The following is a 26,508-nucleotide window of genomic DNA, read 5'->3' as shown; positions in this document are numbered from 1 at the left end:
GGACAGGTGAAGACTCCAAAAAGACACAGAAGAGACAGAAGTAATCCCTAAAGGATTGAAGTTCTCTGTACGTGTATTCTCCTCTAGCAGACAGAGTTTTTAGAATAAATTCAGCCCTTTTCAAATATACTGTATCCATTTTTTGGGATAAATCACACTGCATGTAATCCAGGAAAAAGTAACGGACCTATTTATGACATGAACTGGCTACATTCAGAATTAAGTTGTTCTTGTGTTCACCTGGATTTTTTTATCATCTTGCCCTCTATTACAGCTTGAATTTGTGTGTTTATCTGTAGAAAGACGTTCCTTGGGGTCTTCCCCTCCTTTAGAAGACGCGAACAAACCATCACCTCATTCCACGGTGTTTTAAGCCCCCGTAGTTCCCATTTTAGCATCCGTTTCATTTGGATCGGATTCCGGCCACGGGGGAACCTTTTGCCCGCTGATAAAAAGCGATGAAAACCCCTGGGGACGAAGTAGACGCGACTTCCAAAACATGACGGTGCAAAAGTGAGTGCTGAAAAACAAAGAAGGATGTTCACAACTGCACCAGCAACTCCCCTGTGGCCATTTTAAAACTACTGATGCTGCATTTTTTGAAAGGGGGGACGGAGCAGCTCCAGAAATAAGCATTCATGATAGAAATAAGCATTTTTGATGGTCGGGGCGGCTCGCAGGCCGCGGGGGAGGCGGCGTTCCCGGGGGCAGCGGGCCCCTCCCGGCGGGGCGGAGCGGATCCCGTCCCGCTCCCACCTGGAGCCGGGAAGAGGAAGTGGGAGCTCGGGAGAAGCGGAAATTGCAGCAGCAGCAGCCGCCGCCAGCCCGGGAAGCACCGGCGGGGAGCCAGCGCCGAGGAGGAGGAGGCGGCGGCAGAGGCAGAGTAAGCGCGGCGGGGCCGAAGGGCAGCCGGGCCGGGGGCGCCGGGCACGGCCGGGCAGCGCAGGGCAGACCCGGGGGGCGTCGCGGCTCCGTGTCCATTTTTTTCTTTTAAAAAAAATATTTAAACTCCAAAGCTGGGAACTTGAGGACAAGCGGCAGGATCTCCCCACAGCGGCAGGGCAGAGCCCCCGGCCGCTGTGCCGGGCACAGGCCGTGGGGCCCGGCCGGCCTGGGAGCTGCTCCCGGCTCCCCTCACATCTCCCGGCTCCCCTGGGCGCTGCTGCCCCGAGCCCGTCCCTAGGCCCGGGCAGCGGGGAGGTGCCCAGGCTGCCGCTGAAGGTGCTGGGTAGGATGATGTGTGCCTGATTAGTCATAGCAGCGCCGGGCAGCGCATACATCCCAGGCATATATATTTAGCTTGGGTTTGTGTTCGAACCGTAGCGTTCGCTCCTTCCTTCAGGAATCATGACCACGTGAGCCAGTGAGTCATGAATAGATCGTGTTTCTCCTCGTTCTGCCCTGGAATCGGTGCTGGAATAGCAGGCGGAAACCGGGCTGATTCCTCTGGCTGCGGGCTGGGAGCGCCGGCCGCTGGGGCTGCTCTGCTCCTTGTGGAATCCACAGAGTGAATTCCACCGCTTTGCTCTGTGAAATTCACAGAGTGCGGGGCCGAGCTGTGGAGCATTGGAAAATGTTGGCGTTTGTGGGCATGGTTTGCAGAGAATCGTGGTGGGTGCTGGATTTTGCACGGGGGTGCATGTGAAATCCTTCTTCCCTGCGCTATTGTTTGTGAGAGCTTGAGGAGGAAGCAGTGAAATCTAGACTGAAGGATGCAGCTTTTGTTCTTTGAAATGTCCAAGCACAGCTGAATGAACAAAATACATCCATCAAGTGAGCATAAGAAACGAGTACTTGGGGGGAAAAAAGTTGTGTTTGGCACAAAGCAAATAGAAATTCACCATGCACAGCACCCGAGTCAGCTCTCATCACTTGAATTCCATTCCTAAACATCCTTCACAGCGTGGTGGAGCACATAAGGATGGATACAGAACATCCCCCTTAGGAGAAGTTAGAAATAACTTGGACCCGTGTTGAATTTCATTATTGAGCTGGTTGGGTTCTGCTTTCCAAGGCTCTTGGGGGTTTTTTGGTGAGAGATGGATTTTAGTAGGAAAGAGTAGGACAATCGGACGCAATCATGTGAGAGAAGGCTTTAGACAGAGTATTTTAAGGATGACATTAAACCACCTGTGCTGGGTTATAAACTCATAGTCTCAGAAGCTTTTTGGATATGAGGTACTATTATAAAGGTTAGTTCCTTAACTGCCAGAGGAATTGGAGATGGACAACCTGAAAAAACATGAAGGGAAATGTGCTAATACTGTTAATATGTCACCTGCTCTGCTTTTACACCCTCCTTCCCGGCTACTCCAGCATTTGCTACCCTGGTGTGTGACTGTCAGTTTCCCGGCTGCTCTCACTCACATTACCAGTCCTGAAATTTCTGAAATGCTCCATAAAAGTGGCTCATCAGCTCGTTCTGCCAGGCTGCAGAACGAGCCTGACAGAACAAGCTGTGGACTTTACCCAGGGATTATTAGTTATGCATTTAAGAGGAAGTGAGTTTTCATCCCACCCACTGAATTATGCTTGTGTGAATTAAATAGCCTATGATAATTATCCTTGTAATCTGTTCTTAATTAGAAGGATAAAGGTAAGCGGACAGAATGCTGGTATGTTAAAAAACTGAACTCTAGTTGAATAGCAAAGAAAAAATAAAATAATTTCTCTGAAGTGTATTCTGAAAAAGCTGGGAGAACAGGCAGCTTGTAGTTTGATGTTTCACTTTTGCTTTCTAGAATGTATTTGTTTTGATTTATGTAGAATAAAGGGTGTAAAATCCAGCCAGTAGCACCAGGAAGATCAGGAATTCTGCTAACTAGCTGAACTGTTAATTAAAAGCATCCAACTTGATACTCTGGGGGGAATAAAGTTTCCAGAAACTGAGAGGCCCCAAATCATTAACCTCTTGGAAGTGCTGGGTGTTGTTTCTAGAAGTCATTGTTTGCTTTTTTTATGAATCTTGCTTCCTGCAGTCGCCCTCTGTTTCCCCTGGAAGCCAGACAAGGTGCTGGGTTTGTGAGCACCGTGTCTCACTGGGGATTACCAAGGAGCAGAGCTCCTGTTCTCTGTTGTTGTTGGAGTTGTGTGCAAATTCTTAGAGTTGTTGGGATTTCTCTCACCCTGCTGGAACTCCCTGCACGGCACAGGAGGCTGTGCAGGTGTAATGCAGGTGAAGAACAATGTTGTGCTCATCACTTTTAACGCCTGGGGGGGAAAAAATCACCTATTCCTACACCTTAATTGTAGGCACAGGATCCAGAATTAGCAGCAGTCTTTGGAGCTGCATGTTGGCTTGGAAACCTGTGTGAGCAGAAGTCTTTGAGTGCAGTGACTGCACCAAAGGCACACATTAATTTGAGCAAAGAAAGGTGACTTTGTTCTCTTGAAACAGCAATTGCTCCTAATCTTTTTACAGTGCAAACGGGAGAGTTAAACAGGTTTGTAAGGCAGCTTGAGGAGACAGCCTGAGCTCCAGTGGTCAAACCTGTTTTCACTGCAAGCACAGCTTTTGGTCATGTGGTTAAATAGCATACTTTACTGGGAATTTTGGATTGCATCTCCTCTCTCAGCTCCTGCAGGAATCACACGAGCTGGCAGGTGAGTGACCCTGCTTCTCCTGCTGGTGTTGCAGATGTGGAAGGCTACTGCAGGCCACACCGTGACTGTCAGCCAGGATGATGGAGCTGATGACTGGGAGACAGATCCAGACTTTGTGGTATGGCTTTGGGGTTTGCTGATCCACCAGGAACTTGTTCTGGGACAGTTCCAGAGGAGCTCTGGGGTGGGGGACGTGGCTTGGCCAAATAAACTGCCAGGAGTGTGTCCCTGGAGTGGAGGGGAGGTGAAGCTGCTGTTCCAGCACCTGTGGCCTCAGTGACTGCTGGAAGCTTTTGCTGTGAGCTCTGAGGTGTGTGTGCCTGGTGATTCCTTTGGGTTTTTAACTCTCTCTTGGTGTGTGTCCTTCACAGAACGATGTGAGTGAGAAGGAGCAGCGCTGGGGAGCCAAAACCGTCAATGGGTCCGGCCACCAGGAGCACATCAAGTAAAGCATTTCTTGTGAAGTGTATTAACAGGCACAGTCCCTGGCAACTTTTAATGTGATCTCAGTTACTTGTGTCTTCATAATTAAAACAAGAGTCCCTGTAGAAGATTGATTATTTGCCAGATGGCTGGTCTTTCAAATCTGTCTGTCTTCAGAGCTGAAATTAGAGCAGAAGTATGGTGCAGGGACCCTTAAATCTTTCTTTGTCACTGGAAATGTGGTTTTTCCTGCCTCTGTATCTGAAAAAGGGTTTTTTGTGCTGTTTTGGTGCAAGAGCCAGTAGTGCCAGAGGAGAAGCAGAGGGATCTGAGCAGTTTCAGTTTGATACTTTAAGGAAACGTTTTGTCCCTTAATTCTTACGCTTTGATTAGAAAACTGCTACACCCAAACTCATAAAAACCCCGGCAAAGTAACAAACTGAGCTCTCTGATGGAAAAGCAAATAAGTGCATCACAGAGGCATATGTGAAACAGAAATGATGCATCTCTTCTGAATCCTGTATTTCTTACAGAAAGTGTCTAGGACAGAACTTTAAAGCAGTTTTAGGAAACGTGTGATGTTGCAAACAGAGGAGACTGAACTCTGGTTACTTCAGGGATCAGTGTTGCTCTGCTCAATTGTGAGGACAGTGGGAATTCCTGCTGGCTGAATTACACCTGAGGAAGTTCAAAACTTAGGTGGGAAGTGCTTAAAGTGCAGGTTACACCTTGGGTTACTCTTCTTTTTATAGCCTGCACCGCCCTCAGTTCAATTCTGCACATTTTAAGGGATCACCTTGGGAAGAGGAGGTGCAAGTTTCCTTACATCTTTATTTTGCAGTACAGTGCTGTCCAGAATGCTGTGTTAGAATTAGCCCTGATACTACAGGGACTGTGTGATAAGAGATGATCCCTGTTCTGAAAAGTTGCCATCCAGATAGAAAGTGGAAGAATTTAAATTAGGACACAAGGAAAAAAACCTATGTTTCAGGCACAAATCAATTCTAGGTAAAAGATTGCTAAAATAGCAAAATTCCCTTCCACATTCTTCTTAAAACCAGCAGTTTCTTTTCTTTTTTTTAAACAACATTTTGCAGTGGGACAAATCCAATGTCTCAGAATATGAGGAAATGTTTCATACACTGAAAAAATGGGAAGGGCTTGAAAAATGCAAGTGATCCAGTGATCCAGCTTCTCATTAAGATGACAGTTTTGTCAGCTTTATATTTTGCATCTTTTTGAAGTTGCTTGCTGAAACCTCCATGGTAAAAGTTGCTGCTTTGTTGTCTTTTAAAGTATTCATCAGCTGAGGGAGAATGTATTCCAAGAGCACCAGAACCTCAAAGAGAGGGAGCTGCAAACAGGACCAAAAGCCTCCCATGGCTACGGGGGGAAGTTTGGCGTGGAACAGGATCGCATGGATAAAGTAAGTGTGGATGGGGATGGGGCTTCCTTGGGATGGAGGGAGCAGGGAAAGGAGAAGCCTGGCCAGCAGCACTCTCTGTGTAAGCTGAGCTTGTCCCAGCTTTGCTCTGGGCTGTGCACTGGCCCCACGTGGTTTTGATTGATGCCAAGTCTGGAGATGATTCCCCTGGAGTCAGGATTCAAGTTTTTAAATTTATGTTTCTAAATGAACAAAGGGCTTGGTGCATTAATAAATCCAGTATGGTCTTTTTATTTCGATGCTGGGCCAGCTCTTCTATGCATATAGATAGAGACTGCCAAAAAAATGAAAAAAGGATGTGCTGCTGCATTAAAATCAGAGTGCAGCTCTTGTGAACAAACTGTGAACAGTGACAAAGAATGCAAGTATTTAAAATACTGTACTTCAATCAGATGGTAGTTTTTTATATAAGGAGTTGATGGCTGCTTATGTTACACTGTTAAATTCTAATTCTTAGTGTAACTCCTTTAGTCATGTGATAAATAGGCATATCAACTTCTGACTGCTTTCTTTCATGAGCTCTGCTAGAATAAGAATCAAAACATTTCTAAATAAAAAAGTTTTCTTACTTTGTTTTCTGTATTCTTGGTAACTTGACAGCTTTAAATTTTTGCTGGATTCTCATATTCCAGAGTTAATTGCTGTCCAGTTCTCAGTGGGCCAACCTTTGAATCTGAGAAAAGGAATTGCTGAGCAGATTCAACCAGCAGGCCTGTTCTGCTGCTGCTCTCTAGTGTCAGCAGTTTATCCCTGACCTGTGTCTGTGGGGGAATGAAAAAGGAACAAAAGTCAGCAGTGTTTCCTGTAGGCCAGAATTAATCGTGGGGAAAAACATGCTGGTCATGCCCATGTGAGTGATGCTGGTGGCAGGAGGTGTTCACAATTTCTGTTTGTAATGAATCTTTCTCCCTTGTAACTGTAGTTCTGAAGCCTTGTGGCTGAGATGTCTCCTTTGCAGGTATCTGTGCAGGTGTGCTGCTCCTAAAGCTTGGCTTTAAAGCTTGGCCATTCAATCAGGGTTGCTGGAGCATTGCCATGCTGCAGGGTTTTGCTGCATTTAGGGCAAAACCTTGGTTCTGAGTTAAAATGAACATTTCCATCACTCTGTGTGCCATACCTCCTGAGCTGGTGTAAAATGTACAAAAGTTATGAGGGTGTTTGACTCTGAAGTACAGATTACCAAAAAGTGTATTTTTCTAAGGGGGGTTATGTTGTGGTGTTTGGTATTTGGTGAAATGCAGGAAGTCCTGGTACCACCAAGAAAACACCACACTTGCACCTCAGTTGGTGTAACAAAAGGGAGATCAGGTAAAACCACATAAAAGCTATAATTTTCAGAGCTTCATGTTTTTCATAAATGTAATGGGAAGAAAAAAGCGAGGTGGGAGCCTTTTCTGACACATTTCATAGCTACTGTACTACAGAACACCTGAAAAATGGACAGGAGTGTGGTTGTTTCAGTCAGGAAAAGAAGGGAGCTTTTTTAATGCTTTTGAGCTAAAGTAGTGTCCTGTTATTGCCATCCTTGAACTGTTACCTGGCAATGACTTCATCCTTTGCTTCCCAACCTGCTGGGAATGTTGCCTCCAGCCCCTGTGTGGAAGAAAAAGAGCAAACACTGTAAAATCCAAGGTGTGCAGACACCTTGTGTCCTCAAATTAATTCACCTTGGCCCAGCTGCCTGGCACAGATGATGCAGTGTTGGGTTACTGGTGAGTTGCAGGTTGCTCTGGCCAGTTGCCAGTGTTGGCACTGGGCAAGGAAAAAACATTTTTACTCGAGGTGTGAGGCTGCAGCATCAATTGCAGGAGCTGGAAGGGCTCCCCAGCACTAGGTCAGTGTAACACTAGCAAGGGCTGTGTGGAGGCACTTCCAGGTGTGTAATTTCATATCCCTGTGTCCTGCCAGTGGGATGGATGGAGCTCAGCCTCTGTTCAGCTCAGCTTCCGGGGTCAGGATGCAGGGCTGAATGCCTTTGGCACAGGTGTGGGTGCATCTCCTCATGTTCAACACCATTTTGCATGTGAGGAAGATGCCTAATAGTGATTTATGCAGGAGACTTGGGTGCCTCCCTAAACCAATGGCAGCTGGCTCTGGTTGTATTTGTATTGTTGTACAAAAATATTGTTGTATTTGTTGCAGTCCCCTGTCAGCTAAAACAGATCCCTGAATAAACACAAGGCTGTGTGTTTCACCTGAAACTCACTTCAAATTCTGCATGAACACCATCAAGACTCCCTCTGTACCTGTCTTGTTTTCATTCCTGTGCTTTTGAAGTGCAAATGCAGGGCATAAAATAGTTCCCATAAAATGCAGTCACTTCCCTTGCCTAGGCTGGATTGGTAGCATGGCAGCATCCTTGTGGAGACTTCCCAAGTGAGCAGGAATTTCCAGGGAAGTTGGTTTCAGCAGGAGGAGTGGCAGTGGTGCATGTTGGTAACAAAACTCACCCTCCAGTTGCTTGGTGCAGTGTTTTGTCTGACACACAGGACTGTGTAGAACTGCTCTCTGAACTGCACCAATTTCTTCCAGTCAGCTGTTGGACATGAATACCAATCCAAACTCTCTAAGCATTGCTCCCAAGTGGATTCAGTGAAAGGGTTTGGTGGCAAGTTTGGAGTACAAACCGACAGAGTTGATCAGGTGAGTGATTTCATCTCCTCCTGCAGCTACCCACAGTGGTTGATTTTTTCCTTTTGTACATAAAACTGCAGAATTCCAGTGCCTTAGGATGCTGGTGTGGGCTGCTCTTCCTGCTCTTTTTGAAGTTTAGCAGAAGCTAACACTGACTGTTAGGGAGATAAATTGCTGTTTAAAGCAGAGTAGAAAAAAGCCCTCATGGGAACTTGAGATGAATTGAAAAGAAACCCTAAAAGAGATGTTAAAATATACTTTTTTGTGTTCTTTGACAAGGTCAGTGTGAACACTGTAGAATGTTTGGGGATGGTTTGTCCTGTATCACAGCATGAGCTACTGGCCAGGATATCTTGTTCCAAGACTGTGTAACAATCCCTGCATGGAAATGCTGGATTTCTGTCATACTGAGTTGCTGGACCTGGCAAGGCCAGGCTGGAGTGTGCTGCTGGCACAATTTGCCTTGGCAAAGGAGGGCAAAACCCTGGCCATGAACACATGCACTGAATTGCCTGGAAATGAATATGGCCCATAAGTTACAGAGGTATTTGTGCTCCCAATCCAGAAGGTCAGAGCAGTATGGAGAGACACAGGAACTTACTGTACTCTGTGTCAACTGAGGTGCATGCAGTTTTTCTCCTAATGCCTAACCCTGTCACAGTTGTCATTTTATTTCTCTTCCAGTCAGCTGTTGGGTTTGAATATCAGGGCAAAACTGAGAAGCATCCCTCCCAAAAAGGTAAAGTGGGGAGGTGTCGCCTCGGTGGGCACGTCTTCTATAAAAAACTGAGCAGATTCTTTCACTGTGGGGGAAGTACCTCCTTTAGTGGGACCTCTGCATGACATTCCCAATGAATCAAATAGTGGGTTTGGTGGAACAGAGGAGGAAAAAATGAATTTCCTAGCAGTTTCATGAGTTGATGAGGTTTTAAGACACAGAAATAGTGGAGTCAGGAGTCTAATTTTTCTTTCTGAAATGAGGTTCAGGGGCATGTCAGGAAGACTGGGAGTTGTTCTTTGCTGTATTGCACCCTGTTGGAAATAGGGAAAAAAATTAAAGGGAACCATCATAAGCTGTAGGACTGTTGCTTATCTTATGTTTAAAATTAAACTGAATTTTATGTGCTAAAGCCCTCATAATGCTTGAGTTCTGAAATAACTTGTTTTTCCCCTCAATTGCTAGGCTGTGCTGTATCCATGACAAGTTGCTTTCATGCTGTTTTTATTGTGCTTTACTCTCAATGCAGACTACTCAAGTGGTTTTGGTGGAAAATACGGAGTACAGGCTGACAGAGTGGACAAGAGTGCAGTGGGGTTTGATTACCAGGGGAAAACTGAGAAACACGACTCCCAGAAGGGTGAATAGTGAATAATAACATGTGTTAGCAGGCTCCTTCCCTAGTGCTGTAGGCACTGCCCATAGCCCATGTTGTAAAATACTCGTGTTTTACACCTCTTGCACTCCTAACCTGCTGAAAGGTAATGCTGTGTAAAATTTATGTTGCTGAAAACCTCAACTTCTGGGGAAAAAAAGGCCAAAAAAATCTGCCTGGTTTTAAGGGATGGTCTAGGGCACACAAGTTTGTCTGGGGTTTTTTACAGCTCCTTTTGAAAATCTGTAAATCAAAGTAGCCAGACTGTGAGCAGCTTAATCACCACAAAGAAGTGCTTCTAAAAGAATCAACTGTTTGTGGATTAAAACACTTAACAGCGTTTAGAATTAATGTTGTGTTGCTGCTTAAGTTTCTATACATATCTAATCAAAAATTGACCATTTAATGGAAAAATGGTGACACTTTTACCATCTGTTTTCTGTTTGTCCCAAAGAAGTGTTTGAACTCTAGAAACGCTGACAAGGAGCAGGGGGTGTTTAAAAGCATCCAGGCTGTTGCTGATGTGGGTTTTGAAGTTCACTTCCCCATAAGTGTCTTCAGAATTTTACCAAGGAGTCAGGCAGCTGAACTGCTGGCGTTGCCCAGCAAAATGCTGTTTTATTTTCCATCCTGGAGAATGTGTTCTGAAGGATTTCTGACTTCAGTGTCTGAAATCAAGTTTAGCTGTGGGTGTCAGTGCTTCTTTTAAAACACAGCGCAGTGCTGGCAGCCCTGATTATCACAGTTTCTCAAGGTGATGGTTTTGTTGCTGAACACTTACAAACAAAACTCTTCCCTCTTATCTCTAGATTATTCCAAGGGCTTTGGAGGTAAATACGGTGTTGACAAGGACAAAGTGGATAAAAGTGCTGTTGGCTTTGAATATCAAGGCAAAACGGAAAAACATGAATCACAGAAAGGTTTTTATCATCTTCTTTAAAAATAGTAGCTCTGATCCTTTAAAACCTGGGAAAAATACTTTGGGGTTTTTTTGGGTGGGAGTTTTTAGTTTGTTTGGGGTTTGTTTTTGTGGTAAATGTGTGTTTACCCCATGTGTGTGCAGATTTTGGATACCTTTAAATAAGTGAATGTATTATTAACAGGGGCAGCTTATCCCCTAACATATTCCTGGATTTTTTTATTAAATGCCATTTGCAGCTACAAATTGCAATGTTTTCTGAAAACTTCACAGATTATGTAAAGGGCTTTGGAGGCAAGTTTGGCGTGCAGACAGACAGACAAGACAAGTGTGCCCTTGGCTGGGACCACCAGGAGAAGGTGCAGCTGCACGAGTCCCAGAAAGGTACCTCAGCCCTCAGCCCCTTCTGTTCTTGCTGCCTGCCCTCGTTTTGCCCTCCTGTTGCCTGTGTGAGCCCTGCCCTGGTGCCTTTGGGCACAGCCCCACAGGAGCTGACATGGGGCTCCTTTCCTGTGTCCGGTTTTGCTGTTGTTGGGTGCTGCAGAGCAGCTTTGGCACAGCTGACACCCAGCCCCTCAAAGTCCAGCCTCAGGACTAAATTTTTCCTTTATGGGCCTGCAGGTATGCTGGATTATTTTCTTTTTTTTCAGTTGAGCTGTGCAAACCACAGGTTAGGAATTCCTTTCCGCAAATAAATTTTTCCTTCTGAGTTCTGTTGTGTATATCCCTATTTCCATGCAGGAAGAGTCTAAAATCAATTGCTGATCATTTTTGTGGCCTGTGGGCTACCTGTTCCTGCGAAATATTTGGTTCACAGTAAAAATCCAACTTCCTGTAAAATGCAGCCTCAGCCCTCTGCCTGTCACTGCTCTTAAAAATATTTTTTTAAGTAATGAAATTAATATTGTTCTGTTGGGTGCTCCAGCAGATTTGTTGTGAGAGGATTACCTGAATCTCTTTTTTTCTGTGCCATCCCTCATTTTATAGTACACATAAATATTTATATAAATAATTATATATATAGATGTAAATAGCTGCTCCCTAGGCAGCAATAGGGAATGATCAGCTCTTAGCTGAAACCTTTTCTCCCTCAAGCTGTGTGGCAGCAGAACATTCCTCTTTCCTTTAAGGAAATCTGGAGGGTGGTCTCTGTGGGGCCCATCTTCACACCTCTTTAAAAGTCAGCTCTCTGTACAAATGTTAACCACCCTTATGAGGGAAGCTCATTTCTCTTGTACTCTTTTGGTGTTTATTTTGTTTGTTCTCTTGTATCTGTTGTTGTTTTGTTTGGATGGACAAATTATCTGTGTACCTGTGTTCATACCTTTGATCAAGTGCAAGTGCATTATGCAGTATGGATGAAAAATGTTGAGAAATGCTTTTTTTCTGTGACTTCAGAACGGTGTTCTTATATCTGATAAATCATCTCAAGTTGAGATTTTTTTCAATTTACTTTTGCAGAAGTGTCTTGATGTATTTCTTTTTTTTCACCATCCAAAATTGCTGATAATTGAAAATATTGCAAAAATTATTTTGAATGTCTCTGACTGAACTTTGTTTCCCTGCCTTGGTTTTAACGTATCCCATGTGGCTTTTTCAGACTATAAGAGTGGTTTCGGAGGGAAATTTGGTGTGCAGACAGAAAGGCAGGACCCATCTGCTGTGGGGTTTGATTACAAGGAGAAACTAGCCAAGCATGAATCTCAACAAGGCACCGTTTTCACTTGTTACTTTCTTACCAGTGCAGCCACTTCTCACACAGTCTGAAATAGTTCTGAGCAGATCGATGCCAGGAATGTGCAGACACACTATTGCGCTTCTGCTCTTCCATGATCCAGCTCTTTTCTTTATTCTACCCTTAAAATATTACCTCAAGCAAACCTGTATTCAGGAAACACCCAGTGTTTAGTCAACAGCTCTGCAAAGTCCTCAATTAGTTGTAGCTGTACATGCAGGGGAATAATGACATTATTGTTAGTATGATGTTAATGAAATCAGATTTGTAGACTAAACATAAAGTTTTGCCTGGGTAAATTCGTGGAAAAAGATTCAGATAACAACCACGCACGTAACCATTAACAAGAAATGGGCTGTGGCAAGATCATTTAAAAATTATTGTAGTCTTTGAAAGAAGTAGGGAATGTTTGTTCTTGGGTGAGCAAATGCTGTTATAATGCTCTGTTTATTCATTGTGAAATAGTTGGGGTGCAACCCATGAATTCCTGGTTTTCCATTATCTTAAAGTGAGGAGTCTGGAGCTGGAAAACGTAAGTGTAGTATATTTATTCTGGCTGAAAATACCTCCAAAGCTGAAGAAAATGAGGTTGTTCATTGATAGCTGGCATTTCCCTGTGCTCTAGTGACACATATCAGACTTTCAGAGCCCCAGTGCAAGCACTGCAATGGCTGGCAGGGAGAGCCAATGGTTTGGGGGCTGAGAGGAGAAGAGATGGATTCCAGGGATGGATAGGAAACATGGGCAGTGTAAGGGCACATTCCTACAGCTCACACACACCACAAAGAGGGCTTTTTCCAGTCACACACTCTTGCTGCTGCTGTTGTGCTGCTCTGGTGCTCCTCAGACGTTCCCATGAGAGCAGAAACCTCCTCCTGTCTGGGTTTGTTGGTTGTTTTTATCGGTGTCACTGGGAGTGAATTTGGGAGTGTGACGAGTGCTGAGGGCAGCAGCAGCTGGGAGGAAGAGTGTGCAGCTCAGGGCTGGTATGGGATAGCACAGCCACCTCTGCTGGTGAGTTGCTTAGGCAGCTAAAGCTGGCCTGTGTAATTTCCCCTTTCTGTGTGTAGAGCAGGAGTTGCCACCAACGGCTTTAATGTTCACCAGCTGAGTATCTCAACCAAAACCACTGGAAAGAGAAAATTGTTACATTTTCCTGCCATTCACAAAGAGGGAAAAAAAAGCCAAAACCAAAACACCTCTGTGGTCACTGAAGACTCCTCTGAGCAAAGCAAAATGGCTCAGGCTCCCTGATCCCTGCAGAGGGCTCAGAATTGGTGCTGTCAAAGGCTGTGTTACTGAAGTGATGCATCAGGAGGGCTCCTCCCTTACTCCTTGCTTGATACCTGTTCTGTCCTCAGCTCTGTTCACTCAGGGAGTGCATGTGGGCTCACAGTCTGTCCTTGCTGCTCTTCCTGAGGGCTCCTGGGCTTCTGTGTCCTCTCTGCATTTTCTCTGCTGGCTGTCACTGTGGCTGTGCATGAGGCTGAAATGGCTCTTTGCACCTGAGGTGGCTGTTTGCATTTGGCAGCAAGGGGGTAGGGACACCCAACTCCCTGCTCTGACCTTTTTTCTCCTGCTTTTAGATTATTCCAAAGGATTTGGAGGCAAGTATGGTGTCCAGAAGGATCGGATGGACAAGGTAAGTTGCTTCAAAGAGCCATGGCTTCTGACCATGAGGCAGAACAACCTGCTTAGATCTGCATTGCTCAGCTCTCTATTTCTGGACACTTCTCCAGTCTAAGGGCAGAGTTTTGTGCTTTTCTAAGCCTTTAAGAAGCAAATTTATACACACAGAGCTGATGCCAGCTTATGTGGATTAGATCAGCAACAGCTACACAATGTATTTTTATTGCCTTCTTTTTAATTCTGATGAGTCACTCATAAACTTTTTTATTTTTAATTAATAGGATTTTGATGTGTTCAGAACTGCCCCTTAAGATTAATTCTTTCCAGCTTGACTTGCAGAAAGGATTATTCTGTTTGTAAAGTTTTGATCCTTCCTGATTTGGTTTTGATGTTCTGCTAAAAGCCTTAGGGACAATACCACAGTAAAATATCTCAGGTTGAGGCTGTGTGAATGTCCTCATGAATTTGTGGGGGTTTTTACATGTATCCTTTTTGTCCTTACTGATAGAATGCAGCAACTTTCGAAGATATAGAGAAACCATCATCAACTTATCAGAAGACCAAGCCAGTAGAAGCTGGTAAGGCATTGGCCCCAAATCCTTTCTTTGGAGGTGATTATGTCCAAAATCCTGGATTATTGATGTAGCAGTGCTGAGTAAAGGTCATCCAGAGAGAACTGCTGTATTTGCAGCTCTTTAGCACCTCAGATATTCTCCTACTTCCTTTAGAGGTGGTTTTGCTTTGTTCCAGTTTGTTTTTTTCTCTTGAGGCTCATCAGACTTAAGGAAAGGAGAATAAGGAAGGAATAAGGGAGAATAAATTGTGTTGGGTAGTGGTGGGGCCTGTACCATGAAGGAGAGGAGGGAGAAGCATTACAGAGGATTTTCGGAAGAGAAATGAGATGTGCAAGAGGTTTGAGCTGGGAAGGGAGAGGAAGAAAGAGGGATAGAAGGACTTTCCTGACTGAACTATAAACTCAGAGGGCAGAAAAGCAGAAATTTGTAGCAAAAACTCATTCCAGGCTGCTTTTTATGGAACCATGATTTGACTTGAGTTCTTTCCCCTGTTGCAGTTGCCAATAAAACAAGCAGCATCCGAGCTAACTTTGAGAACCTGGCCAAGGAGAAGGAGCAGGAGGACCGAAGGAAGGCAGAGGCTGAGAGAGCCCAGAGAATGGCCAGGGAGAAGCAGGAGCAGGAGGAGGCTCGGAGGAAACTGGAGGTCAGTAACATTCAAATCCCATTGGAGCAGCCTGCTTTCAGTGCAGTGCTGGGAGAAAAGGGAATCTTTGAGAAAAGGCTCCTTCTTCCCAGCTGGCCTTTAAAGCTCCAGGTGTGTGTTTGTGCCTGTGCTTCAGCTGTGTCTGACTCCAGCCTGGCCTTTTCCTCCTGTCCTTCTGCCTTTTGGCAGTCCCACATTCCCTTTGGGCACGGAGGAGCTCATGAGGGGAGAGTTCTGGGGTCCCCAAAATGCCCTGCATGTGAAAGCTGGTGATTCTGTTCCTTTGGGATCAGTGTTTTGGGAGATGGAGGTGGTATAACACACAGCCAGGAAATCAGGAGAAGATAATCTTCCAAATGTCAGTTGAATCTTAGTTAGGGAATTAAAAAAATTGACTTTGCATTGGTACAGGTAAAAGCTTCATGATTTTTGTGTTATTCATAAGCAAGATAATTCCAGGACATGTTTAGTCAGAAACTGTATCTTATCTGCCTTATGGAATTTGCATATTTGTTTGTATTAGTTTGTGTTACAGGAGACTAAGGCTTGATGCAATTAATTTGTTTTAAGAGTACGAAAGACTGCCTGGTAGGCTCTCTTCCTCTAAAGAGATTGGTTTTTTATTTCTTCTTGTTTTCCCCTTTTCTCTCAGCTTATCACCTATTTTCCCTTTTGGCCCCACGCTGTGCAGTGTGAGCATATGTTCAATGCAGAAATGTGTCACGAGCTGAATGGGAGCTCATCCTCTGTGCATCATTCTCATGCTGCCTGTCCTCCACGTGGACTTTTAGTATCTTCCCCAAACACTCCTGGGGTTTCTTTACTGTGCTGGAGAAAAGCTGGGAGAGGAAGAGGTTATGGAATGGTTTGGATTGGAAGGGACCTTAATTGCTTTGTCTTTTTTTTGTTTAATTACTTTGTTATCTCAGTAATTATGTTATTTCTCTGCTGGTATTTTTGCTGTGAGTGTGGGTTAAATCCAAGCCATTTTGCTGGATTTTTCTTGTGCTTCATCAAAGATTCTGTTGCCTGGACACATTTGAAGTTTTTTTCCCCCAAAGCTGGTATTTAGATTTCCCTGTAACCAGATGATTAATGTTCTTACAGCCTGAACATCTCCATGGTTAATTGTGGGATTCTGCAGACACAGAGAGAGGGGGATGAGGTTGAGGGGAGCTGAAATGGCTCTGCTGGCACTGCCCCTTGCTCCCAGGCAGAGCAGGAGAAGGGCAGAGATGTGATCCACAGCATCCACAGGGAGTGCCAAGGGCAGGGATGGGCTCTGACTGGAGTGAACTTTATTTCTGTCACTGAACTTCTTCACTTCCCGAGCATATGTGGGCATACAGCCTCCCACAATGGGATGTACATATGGACTGCATTCCTGCCAGAGCCCTGCTTGGTGGCAATCCTTGTTCTGGTTTGCTTTTCACAAATGTCACGCAGGCAAAGAGTGCTCAGGGAGCTCTTCTTTGATGCCTGGGTTGAGTCAGTGCTGCCTCATGATTTCACTGTGCTCTGCTGCCTTGCAAAAAGAGGCAGGATGCTCTTTCACATGGAGCATTTCACTATGGAACAAAACCCAGCCTGAGGGGAACCATGCAATTTAAATTTTTATGGCAATTACACTGTGTCTACCCTAAACTATAATCTGGACTGCAGACCCATTTCCTAGGACAAATTAGTCAAACTGTTGCCACATTTGCTATCATTAATGGATTGATGCTGCTTAATTTGTCCCCAAACTTAGGTTTGACTTCTAATACTCACTTTGTTGGTGCCTTTTTATATTTCATCTCTAGGATTTAAAAGTGAGGGAGGGTTTGCATCAGGAGAGACTTTTCCCAGAAAGCACAGCACTGAGCTTTGAATTGTCTTCAAAGCTGGCTCTGCTCTCAAGACACGCTTTGCTTTCTTTGTTGGGTGTATTTTTTTTTTGAGATGTGACAAGCAAAGGAAAGGAAGAATTTTTTGCGAGAGTCCTACCACTACATCTCTGTACTGCCATCTCCTGAGAATCCTCTGGGGTGTTAGAGCTTGATGGGCCTAAACTGCTGGAGTGCACAGATTCCCACTGCACACATCCTCTCCTCCTTTTTTTCAATGAAAAAGACAGTTTGGCCCTGGATTCATGGTTTACTCTTCACCTGTGGTAAAGAGAGGCAAAATGAAAGTTACCTGTTGAAATAGTTACCTTGTTTTGTGTCACGTTAGCAACACAGGATTTCTTGCATTTCCACGTCCTGCCTCCCTAATGAGTGGCTTTCCAATGATTGTGCAATTGCCCTGTGATTCACTGATGGGATGGCACTTGAGAGAAGCATGAGGCACTTGAGTGCCAGAACAGATCCATGTTCTTTGTGTCTCAGAACACAAAAGCAGTACTGCTGTTATTTCTACCACATTTATTAATTCCTCTGAACACTGGAATCCTGACTGTCACTGTAGGGCCCACTTTTGTCTGAGCTGTTCAGTCCTTTGCCTTGGCAGGATGTTTTGCACACCTGCCAGAGCTTCACAGCCATTTCTCACCAAAGGCCGTTCATCAGCTGTGCCCCCAGAACACGTGTGGGCTTCAGGTTCTTTAAACTCAGCCTGAAAGGGGACACGAGGCCCAGCCAGCTGATGAGCAGAATGAATACACTGACACCAAAGCCCTGCAGCTCCTCTGGAGATGGGCCAGACAACTCTGGGGCTGTTTTTAAACACTGGCATGCATATGTGCCATGGGGGTTTTGTTTCTTCCCTTTTTTCCTTTTGCTGTGCTGCATTTCTCAGCCCAGTCCTGTGACCTTGAGCAGTTCATTGCAGGATGTATTGCCTGTCCTTCGTTCTGAAGGGTTGTTTCTTGGTCCCCTCATCAGTGGCTGAGCTGCACTGAAGTTTTCCTTTCTCCTGGGTTTAGGAGCAAGCCAAAGCCAAGAAGCAGACCCCACCACCCTCTCCTGTGGTGCAGGTGGCAGAGCAGAAGGCGCCCTCCAGCCCGGTCTATGAGGTTTGCTGGGATTCCTTTGGGATGTGGGCTTTGATCCTGATCCTGTGATCTCCTCACAAAGCCCTGACAGCGCTCCCCTGTCTCCCTGCAGGATGCAGTTTCCTACGAGGCAGGGTCAGCCTACAAGAGCTCCAGCCCCTCCTACCCTGCTGCCCAGGAGCCAGAGGCTGGCTACAAAGCGGCGCAGCCCGAATACCAGGAGGCAGTGAGCCAGAGGGAGGCCGAGTACGAGCCTGAGACCGTCTATGAGGTGGCAGGAGCTGCAGACCACTACCAAGCAGGTTTGTGTCTCACAGCAAACCCTTTGGAGAGGGATTATTTCCTGGTGCAAGAGCTTAATGAGCAGCTGTGCTGATAGCACACTGTCCTGGTTTGCTGAACTCTCAGTCCAGTGAGACTTTCTACATTCCCCACCAGCAAACTTTAATTAGGAAATTAATAAATGGCTGCAGCAAGGTGTTGAAGTTAGTTAACTTTTGTGAGATGATGTTGGAGTAATTACAGTGCTCTCCAGGGTCTCAGTTCAAAAAGAAATTCAGGGGTAGCCATTCCCACCCTGCGGAATGTAGCTCAACATGAGAAGAAAGCACTGAGCTAGAGATTAAACGTGTGCTGCACCAGGAAAAAAATCCAATCAACAATTCTTGGAGTTTGATGTTGAAGTGTTGGGTTCTGTTCCTGTGAGGGAGTGGAGTAGGGATCTATGAAGCTGCAAGAGTAAGATTCTTTTGAATTCCCGTTTTTTTTCTCACCTCTTCCAGTTATTAAATGAGCTGTGAAGGATGAAACTGCTCTGGTACAAAAACCTGGGAATTTTAAGCAGGCCCCTTTCTGCCCCCCCAGCATGCCACCACTTGTATTAATTATTGTCTTACACAGTGATCTTGAGCTCAGCTGTCCTGTCACATTTTACAGAAGCAGTACAGGGCTGATTGGTTTTATGTAGTCCCATACTCAGTGTCTCCTGTAAATGCTTCTTTTCATGCTTCAGTTGTGCGTGATTGAGGGAGTAAGTCCATGCAGAAGGAATGTCAGCACTGCTGAAACCTAGCATGGGCTGTTGCCTGCTTCCTGTGTGGGTTAGCAGTGCAACTGAAGGAGCAGCACCACAGAAAAAAACTGAGGGTGGAAATGTACTTCATGTTTTAATTGTTCTCCCCTCCTCTCTTCAGAAGAAAACACGTATGATGAGTATGAAAATGAACTTGGGATCACAGCCATAGCCCTTTATGATTACCAAGCTGGTGAGCAAACCTCTTGTTTTCACCCTTTGGCTTTGAAAACTGTGCTCTGCATGAGATAAATCTGGATTTTTCCTATGCCTTTCTATGTCTCTTGTGGTGGCAAATGAAAAGTCAGGGATTTGGGGGTTTAACAAGAGCGCAGATTGCAAATTTCTGGGTGCGCGTTGCAAATTACCGGGCGCTGTTTGTGGCCCTGGTGGCAATTTCCAAAAGGCTCTTCCAGCCCAGTGCTGGGGCTTGGTGAGCCCTTGGCAGGGCGGGTGCTGACCCCGTTGGGCTCTCCCTGCAGCGGGTGACGACGAGATCTCCTTCGACCCCGACGACATCATCACCAACATCGAGATGATCGACGACGGCTGGTGGCGCGGGGTCTGCAAGGGCCGCTACGGCCTCTTCCCCGCCAACTACGTGGAGCTCCGGCAGTAGGCACCCCTGCTGCTGCTCCTGCCTTAATTCCCCAGCCCACACACCACTGCTCACACTACGGACACCACGAGGCTTTCCCGAGGATGGAGGGGGTATATGCATATGGCTTTTATATTTAATACTTTGCTGATGCTTTTTAAAACACTTAGGCCACAGAAATCGCTAATATATTGTAACTGCTCTGTCTTTCACCGAGGCTCTTGGGATTTATTTTCATCTGGGAACGTTTCTTCTCTGCCAAATTAGCCAAGCCTTTTGGAGGACAGGTAGCTGTCTGCTGTAATATTGCATGTTTTACTCCTAAGTGAGCAGATTTAGTCAAGTGTTCGAGTCTAGTTAGTCTTCCACGAAGCGTTTGCAGCTGAGAAGGTCATGGCTATGCAGGCTGTTTGCATTTCCACCAAGTGGAGAGGACTGGGGAGGTGCAGAGTTGGTGATTTTCTTTTTTTCCTTTTTTTCCTTTTCTTTTTTTTCCTTTTCTTTTTTTCTTTCCTTTTTTTGTTTTCTTTTCCAGATAGTGCTTGAAAAAAATGAAGAAAATGTTTTACAATTGCAGTTAATCAAATACTGCCCAATATTTATGGAATATTAATGTTATGAAGGAAACAGTCTGGTACTTTTTCCTTCTCCTTTAAAGTGGAGTTTCTTTGGCTCTTAAATTAATTTTTTTTCTTCTTTTTTAATTATTTTTTCTTGGTCCTGCTCCTCCTGTTCATGTTATCCCAGAGGAGGGCTGCAAACTCTCTAGCACTGATTGTCCCGAATTCCTTCACCCTTTTGTTTTTGCTTCACCCTCCTCTTTTCCCAGAGGGAAAACTTGGAAAAGTTACTGTGCAAGTGTTAAGTCACCCAAAGAGATTCCTGCTTGTTCAGAAGGAAACTGGCATCCAGATCTGCAGGAATATTCCCATTGCTTTAAATGGGAGGAAAAGGCAGGAGGGGTGGGATTGCAGTTGTGTTCTGTGTGCAGTGCATCCCTGCTCACACAAGGAAGGAAGGAAGGGCCTGCTGTGCAGTAGTGACATTTTATGGAACCATTTTCAAGTCAAGGAATGTTAATGATTGAATTTGAGACCCATGTAAATGATCCCCATTTTTAAACCAGACAAGAGACTTTTTTTTTTTCTATGTTCAAGAGAAACTGCCAGTACTGTTCTACTAAACAACACAATTAAACCTTGGTTTGGTTTTTGGTTTTTTTTTTTTTTGCCAAAACTGAAATTCCTGTCACTGTAGAAAGCTGACCACTGCAGATTTAGGGTCCCTACCAAAGATAGCAAGTTGCATCCAATAGTGCACATGTTCAGTGTCTGTACTGTCTGTTTCCACCTTCTGATCAAAAGGAAAATGTCAAATCTGGTGTAGAAGCCAAGAGAGAAGGCAAAGACTTCTTATCAGATCTCAGTTTGGACCAATGGAATATGGAAGGCCTGTACAAAATGGTGAATTGTACAGAGTGTCAAGGGAGAAGGCATCGTGTTGAACCAGTTCTTGGATGGTTGGGACAATCCTTCATGAATGTCACATGTGTGTCATTATTACTACTATTTTTTTCTCCTTTCCATGGTCTCATATCTGTGTTGTATTTGCATTACTAGGGTTGGGTTTTATATGCAGTTTATTTTATCCAATTTTAGAACACCTCATAGGGATATGATTTTTGTAAATTAAATATTCAATAAACTTTTTGAACCATTTGCATGGAATATTTTTAAATTTTCTTTTGAAAAATCTCAGCATCAGGCTTTTGTTTTACGTGCTTGTTACTTCTGCTAAAAACACCAGAGGGCTGCAGGGTTTGTGGCTGCTCCTGGATTTTGGGAATGCTGGTGGCATCAGGGCACTGGCTGCTCTTGCAAACACAAGCACAGATATGGGTTACATCAAATAAACTTTTCCATCCCTTTAAAGCTGTTCTGCTCTTGTTCCTGGCAGGGTGGGTTGTTCCCAAGGCCTTGCTCCTCTCAGTCCTGCTGGCAGGAAGGTCCAGATTTTACAGTTCCAGCCCTGAACTTCTCTGGGAATCTGGTGCTTGATGCACTGCTGGAAATGTCGAGGAAGAAAATCCCAGCAGCCTTTTTTGGATTCTTTAGTGGTGCTGATGATTAATGCTAGTTGTTGTTCATGGATTGCCTCACCTCCTGGAGAAGACTGCATGGAGTGGAGAAATTCTGTCATGAGACACCCATGGCTGTCCAATCTGCTGCTGGCTGTTGATTTTTGATTTAAATAGATATTCAATAGCAAGAATCAATCAAACTGGGTTGCTGCTTTTTTTTTTTTTTTTTTTTTTTTTTTTAACTTTTCCCCAAGGAAGGAGGAGCAGGAGTCAGGGGAAATCACCAAGTGAAGCTCAGGGAGCATTCCCAAGTGCTGGTTTGGCTTTGCAAGTGCAGACTTGAAGCCACCTGTGATTTTCTGAGACAATCCAGTCTGCACCAGGAGCTTTTCCAGGGCAGCCTTTGGATGTTGAATGCTCCAGGTCAGCTCCTGCTGGGGTGCAGTTCAGGAACTCCTCCCCTTGCTGCAGGTGTCAGAAAGGGATGTGGAGCCCCCAAAACTCAGGCTGCAGTCCCATCCATATCTATCAGCAGGATACTTGTGGTGTGGAGCTGGATTTGTAATAAATTTGAAGAAGCTGCTTCAAATTCCTCTCACGTTGAGCACATTTCTACAGGAGCTGCTGCAGAGTCCCTTGGTGAAGGACAAAGTGAGACATTAATCCATGGGCAGAGGAAAAGAGCAAGAGTTGATCGATCTGGAGGCCAAGTGTAGAGTACTGCCCTGGATGAGTTCCAAAAAGGGAATTTGGACTGATCAAAGCAGCTTCACTTGATAGATCTGTCCCAGGATCCGGGAAGCTGGGACAGAAAAAGAGGCACTGCATCTTCCCTTGCTTGGGAAGGGCCTCATGCAGCCTGAAAGGAGGAGTGTGGTGCTTTGCTACAGCTTCCCCAAAAACAGGGTCTAATGGCCGGTGGAGTTAGACAAAATTGATTAAATAATTACTTTTAAGTAGCCAAAATTTTTAAGTCATCCATTTCAGCTGTTTCTACCAGAATTCCCATTTCAAAAAAAAAAAAAAAAAAAAAAAGAGAAAAATGATCCTTAGAGAGTTGGGCTTATGTGACTTCCCAGGCCAGTGATTGCAGTTCCTGATGCCAGATTTTGGCTTCTGGAAGTTCCAGCCAGCAAAAGTGCACTGTGACAGAGATAGTGAAATTGAAAGCTAAACAAGATTTGTTAATTCTCTGGCCTGCAAACCCCACTGCACAATCCTAAGTGAGGAATGAACATCAGGCTAGGAGTGAGTCAGGAGCTGAGGCATCTCTGGGAATGTTATTTATTTGGGTTTTCTTTTAGGAGGTTTAGGAAGGCCTAGAGAAGCTTTGGAGAAACTCTGTATTTTGCTTTCCTGCCTGCCCAGTGCCACAATTATTGCCACCAGTAATTACTGGCCTTTCTTTGAAAGCAAAGCACAGCCAGAGTGACCATGGGTAGGTCAGCAGGAGTACAAAGACATTCCCAAACAGCTTTTTGTTGGATCTTGGCTGGGAATCAGCCCTGGCTGAAGCTTTGGAAGGGAGGGAGCTGCTCCCTGCCAGATCCAGAGCCAGGAGCAGCTCTTTGTTCTGTGGGTGGGTTCACCCTGCCAGCACCACTCGGAGCTCTCCTGTGCCACACAGGGCCAGGGACAGCCAGGTGAGACAGGGGAGGTTCCTCTATGGGCCAAGGAGAGGGGCAGGAAGGTCAGCCCTGCAGCCAGGGCTCCTTTCCTACCTGCTGCTGTCCTTTCCCTGCTCATTCCCTTTCCCATGGGCTGCTGTCCTTTCCCTGCCCATTCCCTTTCCCATGGGCTGGCTGTCCTTTCCCTGCCCATTCCCTCTGCAGGGTGGGCTCATTCCATCAGGAGCACATTGACACTTGTTGGTATTGGTGACACACCCCTGCTCCTCTGTGCCAGGCAGCCCTGGACACTGGCACAGCCCAGCCTGGGAAGGAGCCCAAGCTCAAGCTCAATTATTATTGAAATTATGTAGAATTTTTAAATTATTTAAAAGCCACATAGGTGTGGCACTTGGGGGTATGGTTTGATGGAGGGCTTGGCAGCTCTTGGATGATCTTAGAGGACTTTTCCAACCTAAACAATTTTCTGATTATTCCCAGGCACACAGAGTGCTACTACAGTTCCTGGAAAAAAACAAGCTGCCGTCTTACCCTCAATTCATCTGTGGGGCAGCTACAAAATAAATTAAATTTCCTCATTAACCAAGCCTCTTATGGCTCTGTCTCCCCTGTGTTTGCACAATAGTGCAGAAAACTTTAATGTGGTCAGCAAAGCACTGATAAAAATAAAGGCCATCAAAATCTCAGATTCAAACACAGCCTGGGAGTATTGCAAGTTGATAACAAGATTTCTCTACTGAATATTGGGTGTTATTTCCAGTGCAAGCTGGAAACAGATTTTTCAGTGAGCTTATTCTGAGTTCCTCTGCTTTTAAAACTGAATTGGTGCTAATTTGCACTGGAATCACCTTTTCCTTCTGTAAAGCCCAGATATCAGTCTTGGCCTTTGGCTTTTGTAGCTGGTAACTGCAAACAAATCCAAATGTTCTTGTGTTTATGTTGGATATCATGAGGGAAAATACGGAATTTCATCTATCATCCAGGAAGAACAAGAGATCAGTCAGGAAAAGGAAGGTGCCCTGAGTATTAAAAAAAAAAAAAAGACAGTGATACAGCAAAAATATTCAACAGTTCTGAAACTTAAACCCCAGATAAACCAGGGCTTGCTTCTGTGGGAGGTTTTATTTGTGCCCCTTTTACAGCGCAGGGATAAAACTGAGCCTTGTAATGAACCCAAGAACCTCAAATAATGAGATAAAACTTGTGTTTTCAGTAGTGCAAGTAAGCAATATAATGAAATATTTGGCACAATCCACTGGTGTCCTGACAGGTGGCCCTGTTGTCCTTTAGGGGACAGTGAATCATCCATAACCACACATTTGTTTCTGGGGTTTTTCCAATGAATATTGGTTTTGCCTTTCAAATTTCTGAAGTTCTTCACAGGGTGTCTTACTGTGGTTAATTAGACAGTTTTTTCCCAGTCTGATGGAACATCCTTACTTTAGAACATTTCCTTTATCTGTTATTTATTAATGTCAAAAAAGAAAAAGGAAATGCATGTGTTTTGCTAAAGATTTTAGATGTTATAGAAACTGCTATAAATTTTCTGGTGTCCTTGCAGACAAGGACAATGAATAAATCCCCCAGTGCTCTTTAGCTGTTTTCTTTCTTTCTTTAAAAAATAAAAAAAGAACAAAACAATCCATGAAAACAAACATGTAGGTAAGGACTAAATGGCACTTGTTAGCAGGAATATTGGGGCTTGTGCAACCTTGAATTTAATCTCTAAGGAGCTGCAGATCACTGTTTTATCTTATTTGTTTTATAGCATCTATTTTGTGCTGACAAGAGCATGGAAATTTTCTCTTTCCTGAAGAAACTTCTGCTCCTTTTCCCTGGAGTTCTTTAATGCTGCAGCCAGGCTTTAAGTTTGGCATATTTTAGGTGCAACATCCCAGGTTTTCTTTCTCTGCTCCAGAGCTTGGTTTGGTGCTTCAGTAGTAATCCAACTAATAGTTCTCTATAGAATCCTGAACCCCTGGAATGGTCTGGGGTGGGAGGGACCTTCAAACCCCTCTCATTCCCCTTCCCTGCCATGGCAGGGACAGTTTCCACCAGCGCAGGGAAGGCACCTGGGCTCCCTCCATCCCGTTTTTCTCAGCCCACAGCTCTGGCAGAAGAGCTCACAGGAAGGTGCCCAGGATCAGCTGTGTGTCACAAGGAATAAATCCCGGGCTGTTTCCTACAGGACCCCCCAGCACAGCCCCATTCTCCTCCCCATTTGGGCTCCCTCCTTGTTTGCAGCCTGAATCCCTCCCCAGCTGGGGCCAAGTCACTCCAGAGCCAGCATTCCCTTAGGTCACCCCCCTCCCCTGGCAGTTCACCCTTCACGGGAGGGGAAAAATCAGACAGCTCCTCCCAGCCTCCCATCGTGGGGTTAAACAGAGCGAGTCCTTCCCAGCCCTGCTCCAAGCCCTGCTCCCATCTAATTCCCACCCTCCAGCTGTGGGCTGACATCTACAGAGGTTTATTCCTTGGGATAAGGAATTTCCATGCCCTTTTTTGTGGCTGGGTATTGTGCATGTCTCTGCCAAACCAAGTTTCTCTTCTTCCCTGTCCCCTTTGACAGAGCGGTCCTGTGGAGTTCCTGGCAGGATTCTCCACTCCCTGCATGTGCTACAAACAAAGTTTCCCTGTTCCCCTGGCTCTGGGCTTTCCAGCAGGTTTTCCCTGGGATAAACCAGCCTGGCCAGCAGCACAGACAGACAGACAGCACCCAGAGGATGAGCTCTGCTGGGGGTGGCTCTGTCCCCAGGGGTGGCAGAACAGCACCAAGGTCAGAGGCTGGACCTGTGCCCACGGGACAGAGCCAAAGGTGTGTCCAGGGTCTGCTCCAAATTTCCCTCTGCAAGAAAACTCCTTTCCTAGAAATTTGTTGGGAGTTTGGCTGGCTAGAGACTGGAAAAGTACAAAACCGTGGCTAATTCCAAGTCCTGCACCTGCTACATAGTATGTCCTTGGGCCTAGCTGTAGTATAATAACAAATGGTGAAAGAGACATGAGAAAAGAGAGATGTAACTCCTAAGGAATGAGGAAGAGTTCATGGCATAGTTTAACCAATAGATTGCTTGAATTACAGAATATTCATAAGGTTATTATTTGCTGTATAAGTGTTTGATGCTTTCTTCAATAAACTGGACCTGTGATGAACCAGCTGGTGTCCAGGTCTCCTTCC

The 26,508-nt window shown here is 45.1% G+C and overlaps 1 protein-coding gene across 4 annotated transcripts; it reads left to right on the top strand.

The window, feature by feature from the left end:
* Window positions 1-713: 713 nt before the first annotated feature.
* On the top strand, window positions 714-21,343 carry CTTN (cortactin). 4 transcript variants are annotated; one of them, XM_064715494.1, is made up of 17 exons: window positions 714-883; window positions 3,638-3,721; window positions 3,975-4,048; window positions 5,323-5,452; window positions 8,003-8,113; window positions 8,789-8,843; window positions 9,352-9,462; window positions 10,287-10,397; window positions 10,670-10,780; window positions 11,997-12,107; window positions 13,718-13,773; window positions 14,269-14,338; window positions 14,833-14,981; window positions 17,887-17,976; window positions 18,068-18,257; window positions 19,149-19,220; window positions 19,510-19,834. In XM_064715494.1, the coding sequence occupies exons 2-17, from the start codon at window positions 3,638-3,640 to the stop codon at window positions 19,644-19,646; spliced, it is 1,662 nt and encodes a 553-aa protein (XP_064571564.1). In that variant the 5' UTR covers window positions 714-883; the 3' UTR covers window positions 19,647-19,834. The 4 variants fall into 4 exon arrangements, with proteins under 4 accessions (XP_064571564.1, XP_064571566.1, XP_064571565.1 ...); XM_064715496.1 differs by lacking the exon at window positions 9,352-9,462 and having other exon boundaries at window positions 773-883; window positions 19,510-19,837; XM_064715495.1 differs by lacking the exon at window positions 11,997-12,107 and having other exon boundaries at window positions 773-883; window positions 19,510-19,780.
* Window positions 21,344-26,508: the final 5,165 nt, after the last annotated feature.

Source organism: Zonotrichia leucophrys, chromosome 5 (genome assembly GCF_028769735.1).
Source record: "Zonotrichia leucophrys gambelii isolate GWCS_2022_RI chromosome 5, RI_Zleu_2.0, whole genome shotgun sequence".
Taxonomy (NCBI): domain Eukaryota; kingdom Metazoa; phylum Chordata; class Aves; order Passeriformes; family Passerellidae; genus Zonotrichia; species Zonotrichia leucophrys.
This window is presented reverse-complemented; position numbering and strand designations above follow the sequence as displayed.